This window comes from Pleurodeles waltl, chromosome 5 (genome assembly GCF_031143425.1).
Source record: "Pleurodeles waltl isolate 20211129_DDA chromosome 5, aPleWal1.hap1.20221129, whole genome shotgun sequence".
NCBI classification, from domain to species: Eukaryota; Metazoa; Chordata; class Amphibia; order Caudata; family Salamandridae; genus Pleurodeles; species Pleurodeles waltl.
Window position 1 is genome coordinate 1,558,272,252 of NC_090444.1, and position 20,687 is coordinate 1,558,292,938.

Genomic DNA, 20,687 nt, shown 5'->3' on the forward strand with positions numbered 1-20,687 from the left:
AAGATATTTTGTTGAAGGAACTGCAGCTGTAGTTATTGTCAATTTGAAGTTGTTGAGTTGGACTTGTTTTAATGTTGGAGAAAACTCTACTTTAGAACTGGATTTGAATGTTTGTGTTAAAGTTGAGAGGTTGCTTTAAGCCAATTATCAGCATTCACCAAAGGAATCACTAAATCCGATTCCACTCTGGCATTCTGGCATAAAACCAGCTGATTGCCCCAGGGAATACTTTAAGACCACTACTGAAAATGTCAGTAAGCTAGATGAGTGGACTAATGCTTCCATGGAGAGATCTGAGTGCTACATGAAGATCCCTAGTTAGAATCCTGGTGTGTCTACTCAGCAATGCATTTTTCTGAGACTCATAAAATGAGCGTCATTGAATTCAGCAATAATTAACTCCTGTTATCAGTATCCAAAGACCAGGCAAATGGTACGGTTTGCTTCATAAATGTTATAGTAAGTACAAATGGAATCACAGCAGTAGGGTTAATAGGTTTCCCAACTCCCTTTGACACTGTGTGGTGTCTTAAATTTCTACAGAAATTAAAAAACATAGGAGTATAGGCAGCTGCCCTGCACTGGATTGTCTCATTCCCTGTCTAACAGAACACTTATCATATCACGTCTCCATTTAATGTTGATGCTAAACCCTCCAAAGCTAGCGATTCTCAAAGCTCCACCTCTTTCTTCTCTTCAACATGTACCTTAAGTTTCTCATTGACCTCATCTCCTACTTAAAACTGCTACAATTAAACAATGCTCTATAAAGCTTTAAATGCCAATTCCTCTACGTTGTTACCACTGGATACTAACTAACAACCTTAAGCAAAACACATAAAAAATTCAGATTCTTGAATGCCAGAACTTAATCAACAATCATCTATCCATTATGTGGACAAAATAACTAGTTCCACCTGCAAACATTTCAAAACAAGTTAGAACTCTAGTGGTGATTAAAGACTCTACCCCAGAATGCAGTTGCAAGCCAATTCTGACATATCCAGACTTCAGTCATTAAACCAGCTGCATGTGGCTAGGCATATTACCTTCATAGAAATGTGCATTACACAATGCACCAGCCACATTACTGCCCCACGCTTCTTCCAATATAACATGTGTACCTGCCACTAAACTAAATCACTACCCCTCACATTCTTGGCCGTACCTTCCTCCAAAAAATATTTCACTGGTGGAAGGGGCTTGTCAGTTGAGGTTGCTAAGATACAGAACGAAATTCTTGTTACAATGAGCATAATTCACAGCAAACTCAAATTTTAGAAAGCAACAAACACTTCCCACTCACTCAATTTTATTACAAAGAAAACAAAATGGTTGGGTCTGGAATTGTCTTTCTTCCTTCTTTTCCTTTTTGTGGGCATCGCCGACCACCATTTGGTGGTATGCCCATCCATAGTATGAAGTCAGCCAGCTCCCCTCAATTTTCCTGTGCGTAGTGGCCATCTTCTGACTCTTTTTTCTGTATCTTGGAATTTCCGATTTCCTCCATTTCTTTTCTTTGATTGTCTCTCCTTTCCCCACCTTACTGCATTATCTCCTATTTCTCGGGAGGTGGGCGGCTGCAAAACTACTCTTATTGGTAAGTAACCATTTTGTTTTGTAGCATGAATCTTTTTCTAGATTCACATGTTTTGTGTTAGTTTATGTAGCAGTATCCCCTCCCTTGGGTTGGTTGGGTAAAATGAAGCAGAACTTGCAAACAGGTGCTGTAGCACTATTTGTCCCACTTGTGCCTCCTTGTTCATTGGAACGTCCACACAGCAATGTTCTGTGGATGTGTTAGGGTTTGCTCGTGTTGCTGCTGCACAGATTGTCTCCATGGGTACGTTTGCTAGAAACGCTAACATTACACCCTTTTTCCTTGTTGAGTGTGCCCTTAGCAGTTTGAGTAGTGTCACCGCTACACCTGAGTAGCATGTTTGTACCATTTCTACAAACCATCTTGACATTATTTCCTTTGTTACTGTTGGTGGCGAACCTTTGGTTGTTTTTGCAAGATACAAATAAGTGGTTTCCTTTGCAAAAATCCCTATTTTCCGGCAGATAGTATATTTATGCTCTTCCTACATCCAATGTGTGTAGATCTTTTTCCATTTGTGTTTGTGGTTCATGAAGAACATTGATAGCTGTCTGGTTTGATTGACATGAAAACTGCTGACTACTTTAGGTAGGAATTGAGGATTGATCCCGAGAACCACTTTGTCCTACATTGTTAGTGTTTGCAGTTTGCTCACTCTCCACAGTGAGGTGATAGCGATTAGGAATGCAGTCTTGAGTATGAGTGATTTGAGCTCTGTCTTGTGCATAGGTTCAAACTGTTTTTAATTAACACAGTGCTGAAGTTCCACATTGGTGCTGGACCTGATTTTTGTGGAGCAATTCTCTTTGATCCCTATAAAAACCTCTTCACTACTGGTGATGTGAAAAAACTATCACACTAGGTGCTCTTGGTGTATGCTACTATCACTATCAGGTGTACCCAGTTGGTTAAAACACTGTCCAATAGGTGCGTGAGATATGTTAGCACTGTCTCCAGTTTTGCATTTGTTTCCATTTTCTTGCTGACTGTGTACCAGTAGATGTATCTTTTCCACTTTGGAGTGTAATTTTCTTGTGGTAGGTCTTCTTGCTTCCCCAAGGATTTCCATTGTTTTGGGCATTAGGTGTAGATGTCCAAATTGTATGTTCAGGCACCAAGACGCTAGGCTGAGAGTTGCTAGTTCCAGGTGATATACTTTCCCCTTCTACATTGTCAGCAGGCCCTTTTCTGCTTTGATCTTGATTATGTGACCCCTGGATAACTCTAGCAGTTCTGAGTAGCAAGTCTGTTGGGCCCACTGAGGGGCTATGAGGATAAGATTCATCCGTGAATGACTGGCTTTTTCCAGTACCTTGTGTATTAAGGGGATCAGTAGTGACAGGGCCCTCCCTTCTAACTGATCGTGTGGAAACCTGGAGGTGATGTTTGGCGAATGTACCGCCAACAGGCTGGCGGTACAATTTGCTGTATTATGACCGCGGCGGTATCGCTGCGGTCGCACCGCCGGGACCAGTGGTTTCCCGGCATCGTTGTCCCGGCGGTTTCCCGCCATCTTTCCCGCCATCGTTGTCCCGGCGGTTATAATCCGCCAGGGCGCTGCTTGCAGCGCTGCCCTGGGGATTATGACTCCCCTTCCCGCCAGCCTGTCCATGGCGGTAGAGACCGCCATGGAAAGGCTGGCGGGAAGGGGAGTCGCGATGCCCCTGGGGGCCCCTGCACTGCCCATGCACTTGGCATGGGCAGTGCAGGGGCCCCCAGACACAGCCCCACCTTGATTTTCATTGTCTGCACAGCAGACAGTGAAAAGCGCGACGGGTGCAGCTGCACCCGTCGCACGGCCGCAACACCGCCGGCTCCATTAGGAGCCGGTTCCAATGTTACGGCCCAGCAGGGATGTTGTAATGCGGCTGGCGGGATTGCGGGCGCATAGGCGGCCGCTCGGCCAAGGTTGTAATGAGGGCCTTAGTGTTTTCTGCTGTTGCAAACAGATATATTGTCAGTCTTCCCCAGACCTTGATTATCCTCTCCAGTGTTTCTTGCTTCAGCTCGCATTCGTGTGAGCTGTTTTCCTGTCTGCTTAGTCTGTCCGCCTCCGTCTTTTCCTTTCCTAGTAGGTGGACCATGAAGAGATGCATCCTCTTTAAAACTGTCCATTGCCATATCTCTTGTGCTACTTTGTTCAATGTGTATGACTTTGTGCCTCCATGTTTGTTCAGGTAGACCATGGCAATTGTATTGTCTGTTTGTATTACCGCGGTTTTCCCTTGATGGCTGATTTGTACCTTCTTTTTGGCATCGGGGAAGGACTTTTCTTTAGAATTGATGGGTCTGTTGAGGGTTTTGAGCCCTCCTTCAATCCCTATTGCGCTGGTGGTAACATCAAGGTTTCGCTGGTGTCTTAGCTGTCTCAGTGTCCCGCTGGCTCTGAGGATTTTCTTGGAAAAACGTATTTCTCGAAAACATTTCAGAGATCCTCTGTTGCTTTCAGACCCAATGGCAGAAAAAATAATCTGAAGGCAGCCAGTGCGCACTGGAACATCCGGGACACCGTCTGATGCCATACATGGGATGGACATACCACCAAATGGTGGTCGACAATGCCCACAACAAAAAATACAAAAAAGAAAAAAAACAATCAGAAGGAAGAAAGACAATTCCGGACCCAACCATTAGATGGTGGAATAATCAAAAGCATGTGAATCCAGAAAAGGATTCATGCTGCAAAAACAACTTTACAAAAATAGGACACAGGAAGTGGCAGATATCTGCAGACAGGACATTTCCTCATAAAGCATTAAACACAACCATCACCCAAGCAGCCATGCACACCAAATAATGCAATGACGAACCCTAGTCATAAGTATGAAGGGCTCTATGAATACAATGTAATATAATGAATTCTGGTACCTCTTAGTGGCTCCTTCTTTGTTGGCTATGCAGCTGACTGCACCTTGGTACAGCATTTGTTTAAAGACAGGTTTGGTTTTAGCACTTGAGATATCCACAAACAATTGTATCTCAGTTCTAAATTCATGCTAATGGCGAATCATAAACAATATAGGCCATTAGGGTGCGCAGACGATATAGATTTCCTCCACTTTTGACAGGTGAGGAGGAGGGAGACACACCAATACCTGTATTTCTGACTTAATGGTCATTCTAACATCTAATTAGCTAGGAAAGAATCTTAAGCACATAGAATGAACCTGCCTGGTAATAATTAAGACTGGTGGATCCACATACAGTTTGTAGCTTATTTTTTATTTGATTTATTCACAATTTTATAAAGCGCATAGCCACCCGGCAAGATTTCCCAGTGCTCAACACATGTGACAAAGTGTCTTAGCCAAGAATCAGCAGAAAGTCGGAAATGCCATGTTTTTACAAGTTTTCGAAAGATGCTGATGGACTGACAGCTTCTTAGCAAGTAGGGCACTGCATTTCACAACTTGTATCCATACAGGAGAAGCAGTGACCGACCTGGCAAGTTTTATCAGATCTCGTGATCCTACAGAGATACTGATTGCTGGAGCGAAGAGGGTTGCTTGGGCAGTAGTGTTTCACCAGCAATCGAAGATATTAGGGCCCTACATTGGACATGGCTTTATACAAATAGCAAAGGGCTTTGAACACTATAATTGTTTTTTACTAGAAGCCAGTGCAGGTCACAAAAGAGACTGGATGTGGAGGCGTGTTCGGGGAGTTGGAATAGCAGTCTGGTGGCCATTTTCTAGACCACCTATAGGCATTTAAGAGAAACTTTACCACCCCCAAGGTATAGAATATTGCCATAGTCCAACCTTGACAAAATCAGAGTTTGAATAACAGTTCGCTGAGCAGAAAAAGGTAGTACCAAATAATTTTTTCAACCACCTTAGGACTGCAAAACAGGTAGAGGCAACCTTAGAAATTAGATTTTTCTTTGAAAGTTCATCCTCAAGCCAGAATCCTAAGTTCTTCAACTAGGAGAAGGAACTGGAGGGGATTTAAGAGTCTCCGGCCAATGATGTAGGCCCCACAACTGGGGGTTATTAACCACAAGCAAAACCTCAGTTTTACCTCCATTCTATTTCAGGGAATTCTTACTCATCCAGGTGGTGACCTTCAAAAGACTAAAGTTCAAAATGTCCGGGCTGTGATCCTCATTAGATGACAGGGAGAAGATGATCTGAGTGTCATCAGTATCGGAAAACAAAGCGAGGCCACAGACATCAATGATATACGCCAGGGGACGCACATAAATATCAAACAGCATTGGGCTCCAAGAAGAGCCTTGGGGGACTCCAGAAGAAAGAGAATGACACCTAGAGGTGGAATTGGTGGAAAAGACCTGAAAAGTCCGGTCCTGCAGAAAAGAAGTCAGCCAGTAAAGTGCTAAACCCTGAAAACCCATGTCCTCTAATCTTTTTAGGAGTAGCTTGTGGGACACAATATAAAATTTCACTCTAAGATCAAGTAGGATTAGTGCAGCTCTACTGCCACTATCCAGATGCAGTCAGATATGCTCTTTGACTCCCAGCAGAGTGGATTCGGTGCTGTAACCCACCCTGAATCCAGAATGTGATGGGTAGAGAAGACCGTGCGTTTCCACAAATGATGAGCTTTGCTGGTTAACATGTTTTTCAAGAGTTTTAAAGAGCAGGGAAGAAGCGAAATTGGTCTATAATTTGACAAAACAGCAGGATCAAGACTAAGCTTCTTCAAAAGGGGCAGAATCATGCCATGCTTCCATGCTTTAGGAAGGTTAAAGTACTAGGTCTGCTTGAATCCTGGGACCGGAATCCGGACAAAAAGAAGTTTATTTCGGAAGGCAAACGCTGTCACTAAGAAGAAATCTTTAAATTCTGACAAACAGAAATTGGCAAGCAGACAGCATGCCTGGACTATAATAACATCTTACAAAACTTTACGGGCACAGGAAAATCTAGCAGCAACCTTCAACCAGTCGCTGAAACATTGGTTCATGCTTTTCCGCTTTGGATTAATGGAAACGAAGGATATGGTCTCTTCATGGAAACAGCAGGACCTGACACATTCCTGTCGACTGTGTGGGTACAGAAATGAGTCATTAGAACACATTTTTTGTGTGTGCCCGGCTTTGCTATGCCACAGGACATTATATTTGAAAAACATTTTTAAGACACTGAACTTACGCTCATGCAGACCGGCCATCATTAGCTGGCTTAGCGGACTTTCGATCCCGTTTTCATGTCAAGGGACTAAATTCATGGTACTGGCCCAGAAAGAATTCGTGAATAAAGTCGAAGCCGAGAGTGCAAGGGCCACTACTTAGGATTCTCACTCGGCTTCACTCATTTACTATTATCGTGTTCGCAAGGGAGCAAGAAAGTCCTAAAGTTAAGTTCAAGATCAAGGTTGGAATTAGTGGAGAAAATTTTAGATTTGCACAACTCTTTAACCATGATATGTTTTAGTTTCAAATAAGCTTTTATGTTTTTTATTATGGCTCTCCACTAACATATTGAATAGGCAAAGTATTTATATTATTATGCATTTTGGAATTGTGATGGCTTACTAGGAAGGTGGTCCTCTTGCAGTGAGCAGTTAAGAAGGGCAGCCATTATTTGCAAAGATTCACAAGAAAGTCTGCGGAAGGGAGTCTACCGGGGACCCAGAATTTGTGGAGTTCAGCTAAGTACAAAAGGCAGAGACTTCAACGAGCGAAAAGGAATCTAAGAGGTGATTAAAACAATTTACATGAGAGATGAATGGAGAACTAATCTCCATCACTGGTAGTCACTCCCAACCATATTTATTTTTGCCCACCTTGCTGCCCCAGGTTAGAACCAGACATCTGCAAATCAGCCTTGGTCCTGCTACAAAAGGAACAGTCCAGCCAAACGGCCAAGCCATGTCCTCTCTGAACTAGAACACAAGCAATCCGAACCGGTTTCAGCCTAACTGGGCCTTTTCAGTAGACTGCACCTTGGATCAGTTGCACAATGTGTAAGGGACTCATGTCTGGGCATTACAATTCTCTTAGGGCATCAGACTGAGGAATACAAATAAGTGATAGATTGTGAGGATTTGGGTGTATTATATGATATAGCTATAGGGCTTTACTGTAGAATACACTCACAAAACCTGTCTTAGGTCCAGTCAGGCTCATCTGTATCACCTTTTGGTCAACCCTAGGCAGCTGGGGCTTTGAGCAGCAAAGCTTAACAAAGAAACTTAGTGTAAAGAATTAAACAGTACCAAACAACACAATAAGAAATTGGCACAACACAAAAGAACCACAACACTAATTTTTACAGATAGAGTGTATTTTTATGAAATTTTAGAGACCTTAATTAGCAAAATCCACTGGACGGTTCTGGAGATACAGATTTGAGAAGATATTAATGCTTCCAAATGCAACGCAAACAAGTATTAGCCAACAAACAGTTTGTAAACTTTTGAAATGTTTGAAAGAGCTACTCTGGCTAATCTGCCCCAGTTTGGGTGACCAAATCCAGTAGGTTGGCAGGTTGGAGGTCTCAGGGGTCAGGGGTCAGAAAGGATACTTTGGACAGTTACCTGGCCACTAGAAAGTTTTAAGGCAAGTTCCAAACTGTATAGGACAACCACCATAGACTCCATTGGAGTGGTCCACATGCTGAGTGTAAAGGCGAAAAGATGATCATGGATGTTCCTGTTAAGGTGCAGTTGATGGGGGTGCCTTTGTGGTTACTCCCTGGTCCACTGGTAATGTGGGGAGACTTTGGCCACAGAGGCTGGGGTCCCTCGAAGTCCTCTATGTTGCAGAAGGTGGCCAGACAATTCTGGGCTACTGGTCTCCTTGCTATGTGGCTTGGTCAAAATCCTCATGGGGCTAGTGTCCCTTGAGGGTGACAAAGCCAGACTCTGGTTCAGCAGACTAAGGTGCAACTTTTGGCTATCTAGGATTTGTCTCTTGGGGCGCCTGGCAACTGGCAGAGACATAAATTCTGCTGCGGCTACCAACTCTTCGGTTTGTGATTCTTCAGCTTTTGTCCCTGGAGCTGGTACCAGGGAATCAGCCATCTGATCCTTGGAATCACTACTTTGATCTGAGGCCAGGAATCAACTTTTCCTTGAGCCAGGAGTCGCAGGCTCAATCCAAACTTCACTACCCCAAAGTGCAACATGTGCAGTCCTCACAATAGTGCAGCCTCTCTTTTGCAGGTTCAAGGGCAGGTTAGCGGGTCTTCTTTGGTCCATTCTCCAAATCCCACATGATCTGAGGGGAAGGGTGCCAGGGTTTTTTATATGTATCCAAGGAAAGTGCCCTGAGGGGACCATGCGGTCATTAGCCAATGGGCTAGTAGGTCATCTTCCGTCTGGTGACGTGTTTCCTGCAATGTGTGGCATCTGGCTACTGCAGAGTGCACTATTCTAGCCAGTTTCAAGATGTCGCAACCCCTCTTCGGTCGTCAGGAGCTTGGTAGCCTGCACTGGAGGTGTGGCTACCTGAGGGCTAGACGCCCTGAGGGCACTGGGTTTCCCTCTCTGTCCCTGTCTCCAACTTGTTTACATGAACAAAAGGCAGCCTGTCCGGGATCTGAGGCCAGGAATCAACTTTTCTTTGAGTCAGGAGTCGCAGGCTCAATCCAAACTTCACTACCCCAAAGTGCAACATGTGCAGTCCTCACAATAGTGCAGCCTCTCTTGTGCAGGTTCAAGGGCAGCTTGGCGGGTCGTCTTTGGTCCTTTCTCCAAATCCCACATGATCTGAGGGGAACGGTGCCAGGGGTGTTATATGTATCCAAGGAAAGTGCCCTGAGGGGAACATGTGGTCATTAGCCAATGGGCTAGTAGGTCATCTTCCGTCTGGTGACGTGTTTCCTGCAATGTGTGGTATCTGGCTACTGCAGAGTGCACTATTCTAGCCGATTTCAAGATGTCACAACCCCTCTTCGGTCGTCAGGAGCTTGGTAGCCTGCACTGGAGGTGTGGCTACCTGAGGGCTAGACGCCTTGAGGGCACTGGGTATCCCTCTCTGTCTCCAACTTGTATACATGAACAAAAGGCCAGGAGTGTTATTAAAATTTGCCCAACAAAGGTGGCTTTTCCTTTGAAGCTCGCCTTTTGGGCTAACACCCGAGTGGCCATGCTGGGAGAGGAGGTCACACCTTGATCTGTGACAACTGCCTTTGTTCTTAAGCCTGGGAGTCCCCATGCAGGCAAAAACCTGTCTGATGGCAGGGCCTTTGTGAGGCCACGGGACTAGCAGGGGCATAGAGTGGCAACTTTCTAAAAGTTGCAGAACTTTAATTGTGACATTAAATTCAACCTCGGCATCAGGTTGGGTTTAATGCCACGATTAATAATATACCTTACAGTTCCTAGTTAGGTAGTCCCATTAAGTAGTTGGCCAGGCTGGGGTGCCAGCTGGGGAGTAATCGTGTGTTAGTCAATGGGGCTACTAACTTCTTCCCGACAAAACAATTTCGAAGTGTTGCTGTTAAGACATATAAAAACAATATGTCTTACTTAACAGTATACAGCTCCCTGCCATAGTGCTCTTCAGGCCTTCCTTAGGGGAGACTTACATACAAGGTTAAGGGAAGCGGTGGCCTTGCCTTTAGTGTAAATGGCAAAGTCAAACTAGCCATATAAACGCATCTCCTCCAGTCAGCAGTGGCAGGCCAGGAGCCATTTTGTCCTTTATCACACTCAGGGCGGCACAGACAGTGCTGTAGCCCTGAGTGGACACTCTGGGCCTAATTACAACCTTGGTGGACGTGATTCTCTGCCACAAATGTGACTGATAACCTGTCCGCTGTATTACAAGTTCCGTTATATCCTATCGAACTTGTAAAATAGCGGGGGGAAATCTGTTACGTTTAAGAGTATCCCATCTGCCAAGGTTGTAATCAATCCATCTGTCTCAAATGCCCTTGGTACCATATACTAAGGACATACAAGTAAGTGAGTTCTTGTCACTTGGGTATAGCCTGGGAACCACTGCTGCAAGGGGCTATAACAGTGGCACTAAGGTCTGCTTAATAGGCCTCAGTGTGCTCTCAGAGTTGCAAAACCAGTAGCATCAGTCCAAAAATGTTGGGGTGAACTTGCACAAAAGAGGCATTTCCTTACATGGATGAAATGCTTGAATATATCTCAGTCACTGGTAATCACCTGAGATGCATACTTGTTCATCATTCTAGTCAAAAACACTGCTATCAATGTAAACAAAATCGTAAGTTGAGAGACTTGAATGATGGACCCCATTATTTAAGTCAAAAGCAAGTTTAATTCCCAATTAATTTGAACACAGGGATTTAGTAGGAAGGAATCTACGATTTCTTCAGCAAATGTAAATGTCAAAGGGGCCAAAAGCAAAAAACCTTGTGCTGGACACCACACACATGAGTTTGCAAACAAAATTACCGTGGCGAACTATAAACAAAAATGTTGTTGTGGTGAATACGCAAAGGTCAAAATGGTTGGTCGAAAAATGTTAAGAATTCTTTACTTTTTACGTCTGTCCCTACCCAAAGTTGCAGTTAAGTATAGTATTCTTGCAATGGCATGGAAGAACAGGGACCAGTTCTGAACATCATTCTGAAAACATGCTTCGACTTCAACAATACTTCATGGTCTTTCTCAATGCTGTGAAACAGTATTCAGAATCTTTGTTTGTGTACTAATTAAACCAATGACTTCTATAAAAGACACAATTGCAGAATGTATAAACTTGGGATGAAAAAACACTGCATTCTCATACGGAAAACTAAAAAACAATCTTTATTAGAGAATGTATAAACTGCTACAGCACTCATATAATCTATGCTGCCGGTTACTAACTTTTTGACTTCTGTGGAGCCCTATTGAATAATTCTTGGAATATGGGGCCCCTACTGAGCCATTTTTTTTTAGCTAGGGACACCTAGTCTGGGCAATTTCTGTGATTTGAAACTCAAAATTATGCACAAAAATACAGAAACAAAGTACACATCAAAGAAATAGACAGATATTGAAATATTTTATTTAATTCACACTCAAATATGGAAAAATCGAAATTCTAATAGGAAAATATGAGCTTTTCAAAATGTGGTTATTAATTCTTGAAGACGAAGAGATATGCTAACTCTACCATTTCACATTGCTTTATTTCCTCCTAATGCACGGTCTTCGTTGGCGCTTCAATTTAGGTTACCTATCGTCTGTACTATATTGTGTTTGGTGCAGTTGTGCTGCTCCAACTAATTAAGCTAAGGATACAGGATACTAGCCTAATTTTTAGCCTCAGATTTCAAATTCCTTCCATTTACAGAACGTTTTCAAATGTTCAATGTTGCTTCTTTATTCATATCTAAACAGTAGCAAACCACCTGAGTAGGCGTTTCGGACCTTACGGGTTCCCAGAAAACAGGTTAAGAACCACTAGTCTGTCATCTTTTGTGAATGTGATCTAATGTACATGTTATATTGTTGTAGGGAGTACTATTCACCCTTGTACAAGCCATAACATTTGCAAAAGAAGCATTCCTATCCTATTTGGGATTTGCAATGGATCGTATCAAAGAATGGTGATCGCAATTTCAGTCACTAACTATTGATCAGTTACAGACTCTGCAGTGTTAACTTGTTTGCAATTGAGAGGGGGAATCACATGGGCTTCATAAGGAGGAGCAGGCAGTGGTCCAAATGAACAACTGCTTGTTCCAGCAAAGTATTCAAAATAAGAAACATTTTATGTTTTTTAAAGAAGCATCTGACACTACGGATAAGGGCTGCTTTTTTGCCATGTATCTGTTCAGAAAGTGTCATTCAATTCACTGCTTAGTTCCCTTTGATATCTACTGACAAAGAAACACATGTATTGACAACTTATACCCTGCAAAAATCAGTTTGCTATACTTTTCTATTCAATCTCCACTTGATTGTGTACAGAGAATTGCTGTATTTGCTTTACTGTTTTATATATTTTTCTTTGGCAATATTTATTTCCTTTTAGACAGACCTCTTTTGACAACTTATGGCATTATTTTGATACTTTGCCAGTTTTGGCACTCAACAGCTGACTCCACTATTAAAATGGGACAGGCAGTCAATGAAAGACCATCTTAACACAAGCATTGGCAATTCCGATAGGTCTGACTTTAAGGGAATGCTGAATAGTAATTGGAACTAAAGGAAGCACTACAAGTAAATAGCATGGGAATAATACTTGTGTAGGAAAAAGGGCAAGTGACGGTTGCACTGTCAATCCAAACCTGAACATGCATGTAGGAAAACAACCCCTCCTCCCATCTGTACTGCTGCCATAGAAAAGCACCATATATTATCTAGTTATCTATGACACATTGATACTAGTACAGCGGCATGTGTGTGCCTCTGAAAGTTCAAGCTCAAGCAGCTGGATAAATAAACAAATGGATCACAGCTGCGTGGAGGGAAACTACTATTCTTTGTGTAACCAAACAACTTCTGCCCAATCAAAACCTGTACTCCTGACCTCTGAACATAGGGATGGAGCCAAAGCCCCTTTCCTGGTGATCCCCACCTAATTGTCTGCCGACATCTGTGCTGTCTAGCAAGATCATAACAATGATGGCATGTGCTCTTTCAAGTATGCAAAGTAATAATAAATAGTAGCCCAGACCTGACAATCTTTCTTTGTGCAATTACACCCAAATGTATTACATCCCTACATAGTCAATTGTGGCATACTGTATTATTAAAAACAAGTTTGTCAATTCCTCGGACATGCATACATTGACTAGTTATTTTGCTTCCTGCAACACTCCTAGATGGCACATGTTGCCATTTCTCACCCTTGGCAGGATGATAGCAAACATTCAGTGACACCTAAGAATCTGATATATACAGACAGTCTTTTAAACTGCACTTGCAAACTACCTGTTGCAAGAGAGCCACATTGATTCATTGACCAGAAACAAACCACAAGACTCATAACCCCCATATTTGTTATGCCATTTGAAACAGTAACTTAAATTAATTAAGGGCTATTTGCTTAATCTGTTCGTTGTTACTAGTTTTATTGTTTTCCACAAACAGCACACATACTTTAACTTTCCAGTCAAAAAGGTAACCTTTTACTCGGGTAACTCTGCATTGGATTGGTTTTTACCAAAATATCAAAAGTATGAACATGTTATTAGTTATTCCTGATGAAATAGACAACTGTGGAAGAATCATTATTCCTTTCTGTAACTCAAAACATGCTGGGAACTGTTGTCAAGACCTCTTGGACCCAAGTTGGTTCCCCTTGTATTTAGCTTCATTTTATGTTTCATATTTTATACATTTTAGCTGCACTGATTTTAGCAATGGCGTTTTACACATATTTAATATATGATAATCTTCCAGGAATATGTGGTACAAAGTGCCTGTTTAGTTAGCCTTTGCACAAAATGTAATCAGTACAGTTTTGGTCAAGGTTAGGAACACTGTACACAATATCCTAGTTCTTGTGTTGCCCATTCAGGAGACAGGTTCTAACATCTAGACACAGCACTGCATCAGAAATGTGTTTCCAACACAGTAAGGTGTTATTATATAAAAGGTGCACTGATCTAGATGGGACAGAGGGCATTCCAGTTACGACCGTCCTGGGACAAATGCTGTGTTCGACATGCAGCTCTCCTGGTGCTAATTTACCAGTTTACCCAAGAGGACTGCCATCTACACAGCAGACCGACTCCTGACACTGTTTTCAGCTATGGGACTGGGGCTAATCCTTAGATTGGGCCAGGCAACAGAGGTGTCTCTCAGTGCAGACTTAGGGTTAGGTAGGAACCTTTGGAACTTCTAGAATATCAATCACCATAGTTGGACTGTTAATCTTCTTTACCATGTTCATAATTCTGGTTTTCCTGCTCCATTATATCTGCCCAATAACTGCAGCTCATTCTCTTTATGCAAGACTATGATTGTTTCAATAAATATATTGAAAACGTGTTTCACATCTCTTGTCTTTTCACATGGGCATGCATGAGTAATACAAACAAAAGGGGTAAGATCTATTTCCATGCCTTCCCTCAGGAGTTAGAGTGTCATGTTGAGGTTGCCATTTTCAACTTCTACCCTGGTTGGTTTAGGTGAGGCACTGGGAGGTAGCCCGAGTTTGAGCCAACAGTTCCTGATGGTGTGCATAGAGTTAGACTTCCACATTCTGAAGTTCTGTTGTCCTAATGCGCAGTCTTAATATTTTAGTAGGAACCGTAAGATAGAACAATATAATGTGTTGAAAGAGTTCAGAATTGCACATACAGCATGAGCTTTCCGTATTATCCATTTTGCTTTTTGAATTAGTATAACACGTTCTGTATGCAGTGTCATACACATCTTTAAACAATTATTCACCAGTTTACAGCATAAGCTGTGTTGAATTAGAAAGCAAGCAAAAGTTCTTGATATTGTTCCAACAGCATGTATGCCTTGAGAAAGCACATGATTTATTAAGAGTGAAACATGCTGGCAATGCAACTGAGCAATATGATGTCTTGTGAATAGTTAAAGAAATCTTGAAAGAAGTAAGATGCAAGAAAATAAAAGGTACTAAGGATCTGCTCTAGAGTTTGGCCAACGTAGTACAGCTTGTCACGGTGGCGGAAAACATTACCTCTGCTATCCTGACAGATCACTGGCCACCAGATTGAAAGATCACTGCTGGTCTTGCAGTGATCTCTTGTAAAAGTACAAAATGTTTGCATGACAGCCACCATCAGGGTTGACAGCCGTTCACTATACTTAACAACATTTTTATTTTTCAATAACAACCTCCCAAAATAAGGAGACTGTTACTGAGAAACAAAACAACTAATGATCTCCACATCCAGGGAATTTTATCCCTGGTGTGGGTGTCATTATTTTATGTTTTAAATGACTCTCACCTGCAGTGACTGACAGAAAAAAAGAACATCACATTGTCTACTCTTAACAAGTGAGTGTTGTAAGGCCCTTTTTCCGATGGTCACTACTCCATCAGGCCTTCAGAGGATGCTTTCCAACCGTGGAGCCAGCAGGGGCTCAGTCAACAGTAGGCTGGAGCTCCTCCTGACCATAATTAGGGTGGGGAGTACCGGTGGTTTGGCAGACAGGGTGCTCTGTCACATTTGTGATAGAGTGCCCTGTCTGTCAAACACCAAATCGAGCAATACGTTTTTTGCAATACAAAATTTAGGAAACACTTTAATGAACACCTAAAAGGTGTAGTACAGTAAAAATGAGAACACGTTTCATAATATGAAACCTCTATCCCTTAATGTTCAAGAGATATTGTAAAGCATATCTCTTAGGATACAGACCAGTTCCATCACTCACAGGCAGGTAAAGTTTGTTGTTCTGAGTTACGATTTGGCAGAAAATCTATCATAAGAAAAAATGGGGAAAATATCAACCAATGATATATTACCACCAAAGATAGTTTTGGAGCCAAAATCATTTAAGACTAAAGTCTACGGAGACAGCCTGCACTGTAAGATATTTAAACTCAAAAGGTTCCTCACTATTAAGCTTCTACAAAACATTTCATGACCTGTTTTGGCATTTTTCACAAATAAGTCAGAACCTGCATCAACTTAAAGTTGATACAAGTTCAAAGTACGTATCCTACTTTCGACTGGATACAGCCAAATGTTGATGGTGTGTCTGTAACACATTGGCTTGCCATTGCCAGACATTGAGATCAGGGGTCACTGGGTGATATTGGGGCAAATGTCTCAATAACTACTAAAGACATTTAAAAATGCCAGTGCCTCTGGTGTACTGAGACAACGGTCTAGCCTATTACTGACAGATGACTCACATAAATTAGAACAGCTGCATCTTTGGGACCACTGGTCCATGCTAAACGGAAAGCCAATTGCCTGTTTGTTAGAGTTAAGGACTTAGTGGATTTTGGGATAGTGAAGCCCTGAGCACAAAGGCAGCATCCAAATGGTGCCAATAATTCCAGGAATTAATCAGGGTACTATCAGGATGGTGTGCGTTTGATCTAGCTTACAGCTAAGCAGCATTTCCAGCCCAGACCTGCTAAATGTATCAGCTCTGCTTGAAATACCATTAATCATATGCAGTTTTAGTATGCCAGGGCCAGCTGGTTGCTGAAACTCTTCAATGCCTGAAGGGCCTGGGAGACTGTGGCTCTGGAACACTCTTTTAGTACCAAGGTCTAAGTCAGGTGGGAGCCCAGGTTCTTGCGAGGATAGGGCAAATGGGAAATTGTCATGTTAATTACTTGATGGTGCCAGGCAACTGCAGTAGATGCAGCAGGCACTCACCATTGTTTCTGGTAAGGGGTGTCTCTAGAGGGTTTCTGTTTGATCTAGGCAGCTTCTCTGGTCTGTTTGGCTGTTGGTGACGGGAATCCTCACAGGGTGCAATTCTGAACAGCAGCACATTAAGCATGCTCCCAGTCTTGAGGAGACAGTAATCAGGCATCTCTAATCCAGGAACCACTGTCAGGCCATTTCAGTCTTGTCCAGGCATATATCTTCAAAATGTTAAAGTGCCTTCAACCAGTAACCTCACTGTAAGGTGGTTCATGGGGAGGCTGCCTCAACCAATGGGTAGTTCTGCTTGTGTAGCAGGGAGGAAAATAATGGCATACTTCATAGATGGTGAAATGGTGAAGGAGAATATCTTGTAGGAAGATCTTTTTCGGACCCTTTATTCCAGGTAGCAGTTTATGACTGATGTCAATTTATTGAACAGGTAGTGTCAATTGAATAAGAAGCAGCCACAATACTGTCAACATGGAGGTAAAGCTTTGAAACTCAGATTTAGCCATGTATACAAGACACACAGCACTTTGAACTGCATTTTGATTATTAGACCAATACAGATTTAGAATGGAGCCATTTTAATAGAAAAACCAAAACAGGCTTTGTTTGAGATTTAGGGAAGCTAACAAACAATCATGTAACCATATGCATCATCATAAACAAGAGCAGGGCAGAAAATAAAAAAGAACAAGGTGTTGCCACTATCATAGAGACAGGTTCCAAGTAACACTATTATTTGACGTGAATTTTAGCAGACTACTTGAGGGAGTTTAACTTAAAGAAATGTAGATAAGCAACAAGTTATCCAGTAACATGAGGATGCATTTTGCATAGCTGATAACTTGCTCAGTATCCGTTGTTTAATCATGAATCTACATCAATTATATTCCATGTTCTTTTATGAGACTTTTCAAAAACTAATGATTAATGTTTGGTACCTGCCTTAAGTAAAAAGATTATCATTACCTCATACTTCTTGAGTCCCATCCCCGAATTGCAGTGTCATTAGCAGTTGCCATCTGGGTACAATTGTGGTGAGGGCTCCACCGCCCAGATGTGAATTTCAGCTGGCCTTTTCCTTCAAGAGTAGCACTACTGGAGAGCTTAACAAAAAGAAAAAGAAATAAGCTACTTGAAAAAAAGACATTATTTCTTGCAGGTTAGGCAATATTGGACCATAAAAGACAAAATGGCAGTGGTGCAGGAAAGAATATAGGGATAGTTATATGGATATCTAGTTGCTAAATATTCATTGCAAACTGCAACCAGTACCTTTGTGAGCAGTAAAGATTTTTTTAACAAATATAATAATAGGTCAGTTCTTAAAAACTAAATCCCAGTGAGCCATAATCTGACATCCTATGAATATTAATGAGGTAGGTTGCAAATTGTGACTCATTAAGACTGGAAGTCATCACATGGATAGTGGCCTGCTGGGGATCAGCAGATTGCAATGTTTGTGATTGCTTTTAAATAAAGAACACTTTTTTAATGTAGCTGTTTTCCTTAAGGGAATCTAGATATGTTTAAGAAGACTTTTTTTTAAGTATCTTTAGGAGTTGGCATTGTTCCCTTGAACTATTGCCTACTCTTCAACACACTTTTTTTTTATTTACAAAGAGGAAGGGGTTCAATAGGATCCCTTCCATTTTGCAAATGGGTTTCCACCAATTTGAGGTCTCAGTATCTTTTCAATGTTTTGTAAGTGGAATTTTGTTACGAAACATTGAAACATAGCATACTGGTTCATTATTTAGAAGGAATGTTTACATCATGACCCTTCCAAATACCAAATTAGTGTCCATTAGCAATCCCATTTTAGAAGTTAAGAAACCTTTTCTGAAACCTAATATGAGATTAGTAGATCTGAAAAAACAATTTTACATTTGAAAAAGCCGAATTGGAGCATTTGCGACAATAAACAAACTCAGTACATGTTGCCTCCTTTACTTAAAGCCTACATAATTTGTAAGCTCACAACAGACTTCTGGCCTGTCATAACTGACCTCTCTTTAAAACCACACACACCATAATACAATCATATAATATATCTCCTATAAATCGATTTAAACGTGTTTGTTTCAAGAGACGGTCAGTTTCCTTACACTAAAGTGGTATCTACGTCATGTCTTACTGCAGATTCTTCAAAACATTAAGAGTTCAGTACTCCATGATCATCAATAGTGGGAAGTGTCCGTCTACTCGACAATTAACAGGATGATGAAAATTAAAAATTTATTTGCAATATCTTTGGCACATATAAACTTTTTTCCCTTGCTATTCATTTACATTGGAGGATAGATTAAACTAACACTGCTACTAAATTATTCAACATGAGTTTTTCAAAACACCAGGAGGTAGGTATCAGGATCCTGAATTTAAGTCTTAAGGAAGTTGTAATAGATAACTGTGAAACACTTTGGTGGCTTTCCAGCACTTCAAAGAGCAAGACGCCGACTTCCAACACTGGTCTATAAACAGTACTACAAATAGACAACACATAACCTTGTATAAATTGTGTATTTATTTTTGTGATGTGAATGTGTATACAATATAATCATATATATCCCTTACCGTTTTTGACTATATTGTTTTTAGAGTGAAAATGAGCTTTATCTTTAATTCAATTGCTCCCCACAGATATAGGTGAAAGTTTGCTCTATGGAAAATGAATATGGAGACCAGGTGGGTAAAATCGAAGGAGGGCCACTGGTTTCTTTTTGCCTTTTATTTCCCTGAGGCATGTGGATTGTTTGCAGAAATATGAAGGACTCTATTCACACAGCCATGTATATGGCTTAGGAACAACTTGACCCTGCTCTGCCCTTATAACACATAGAACATTGACAATTTATGTAAAGGACTGGATGCGAAGAAGGTGTTCATTAGTTTCCTTGTCGTCTGCCCTATGAAACGGTGACTCGTGCCTGTAGCTACAGTGCTACACTGCACTTAAAATATGCACGTGAAAGGGGTCAGGTGCCTCCTTAGGAGGGTCCCTATTGGAATGGAAAAGCCACAAGAGCAACAACCTCCTAGACCTTCTTGATTGTAGCTGAGGGGTAAGACTAAAGTTGATAAGCTAGGTACCAAATCCACCCTGAGTGAGAGATGAGAAAGAGACCAGCATACGCCTTTTTGAAGGTCAAACCTGTCATAAAAACAGGATATAAAAAGGCAAAAATCAGGGACAAAAAGGAAAAACAAATGGGGAATGAACACAAAGAAATCCGAGGGAACTAATGTGTTGTGAACATCCTACTCAAGTATGCTGATAAATGCTTAAGACAGGACACAATATCACAAGAAGAAAATTAAGGTCATCTTAGTTTGAGATTTTCACACCGCAAGCACTTGAGGGACAACCCTTAGAGGCATAGAGATAAAGTTAGTTTTGCCTACACTTCCGGGAAAATGGTGTTTCAAAATAATGCCTTTCAAAGGAAGAAGCCCAAAGCGGATTCAGCCGAGTACACCAGTAAATCACGCAGTAGGATCAGGATAGTTGAATATTTATAATCTGATAAAATATTCTTAAAATCGAAAGCAAATCCCATGAATGATTCTGCCTCTTCCTCTTTCATTTGGTACGTGTGCTTTCCTCTCAGGTAAATGGTAGTTCAATGTTTTCTCTTTTCTTCCCTTATGAATATTTTGCTCTCGGACCAGATTTGGAGGAACTCCCAATTTCTGCCTGCCACAAATTGATTCTTACAGGTTAAGTAGTATTTTCCGAAGAAAGAGACTGAAGTAGATTGAAAAAGAGTACAGAGGCCAGCATGACCAACCTTGGCTTGTTGGTGAGCTAGAATGCCTACACAGTAGTGTTTAGTGTTTAGTGAAAGCGTGTGGTGTAGACTAAGTAGCTGCTTTAAAAATGTCAGCTA

At 41.6% G+C, this 20,687-nt stretch overlaps 1 protein-coding gene across 1 annotated transcript in view; it reads right to left on the bottom strand.

Annotated features, from left to right (window-relative positions):
* The window catches only part of EIPR1 (EARP complex and GARP complex interacting protein 1), a 226,548-nt gene that overhangs the window by 77,447 nt on the left and 128,414 nt on the right, over window positions 1–20,687 (bottom strand). The window contains exon 3 of the mRNA XM_069235882.1: window positions 17,767–17,903. Coding sequence (XP_069091983.1) covers window positions 17,767–17,903 — 137 coding nt within the window. The remainder of the gene's footprint in view (window positions 1–17,766; window positions 17,904–20,687) is intronic.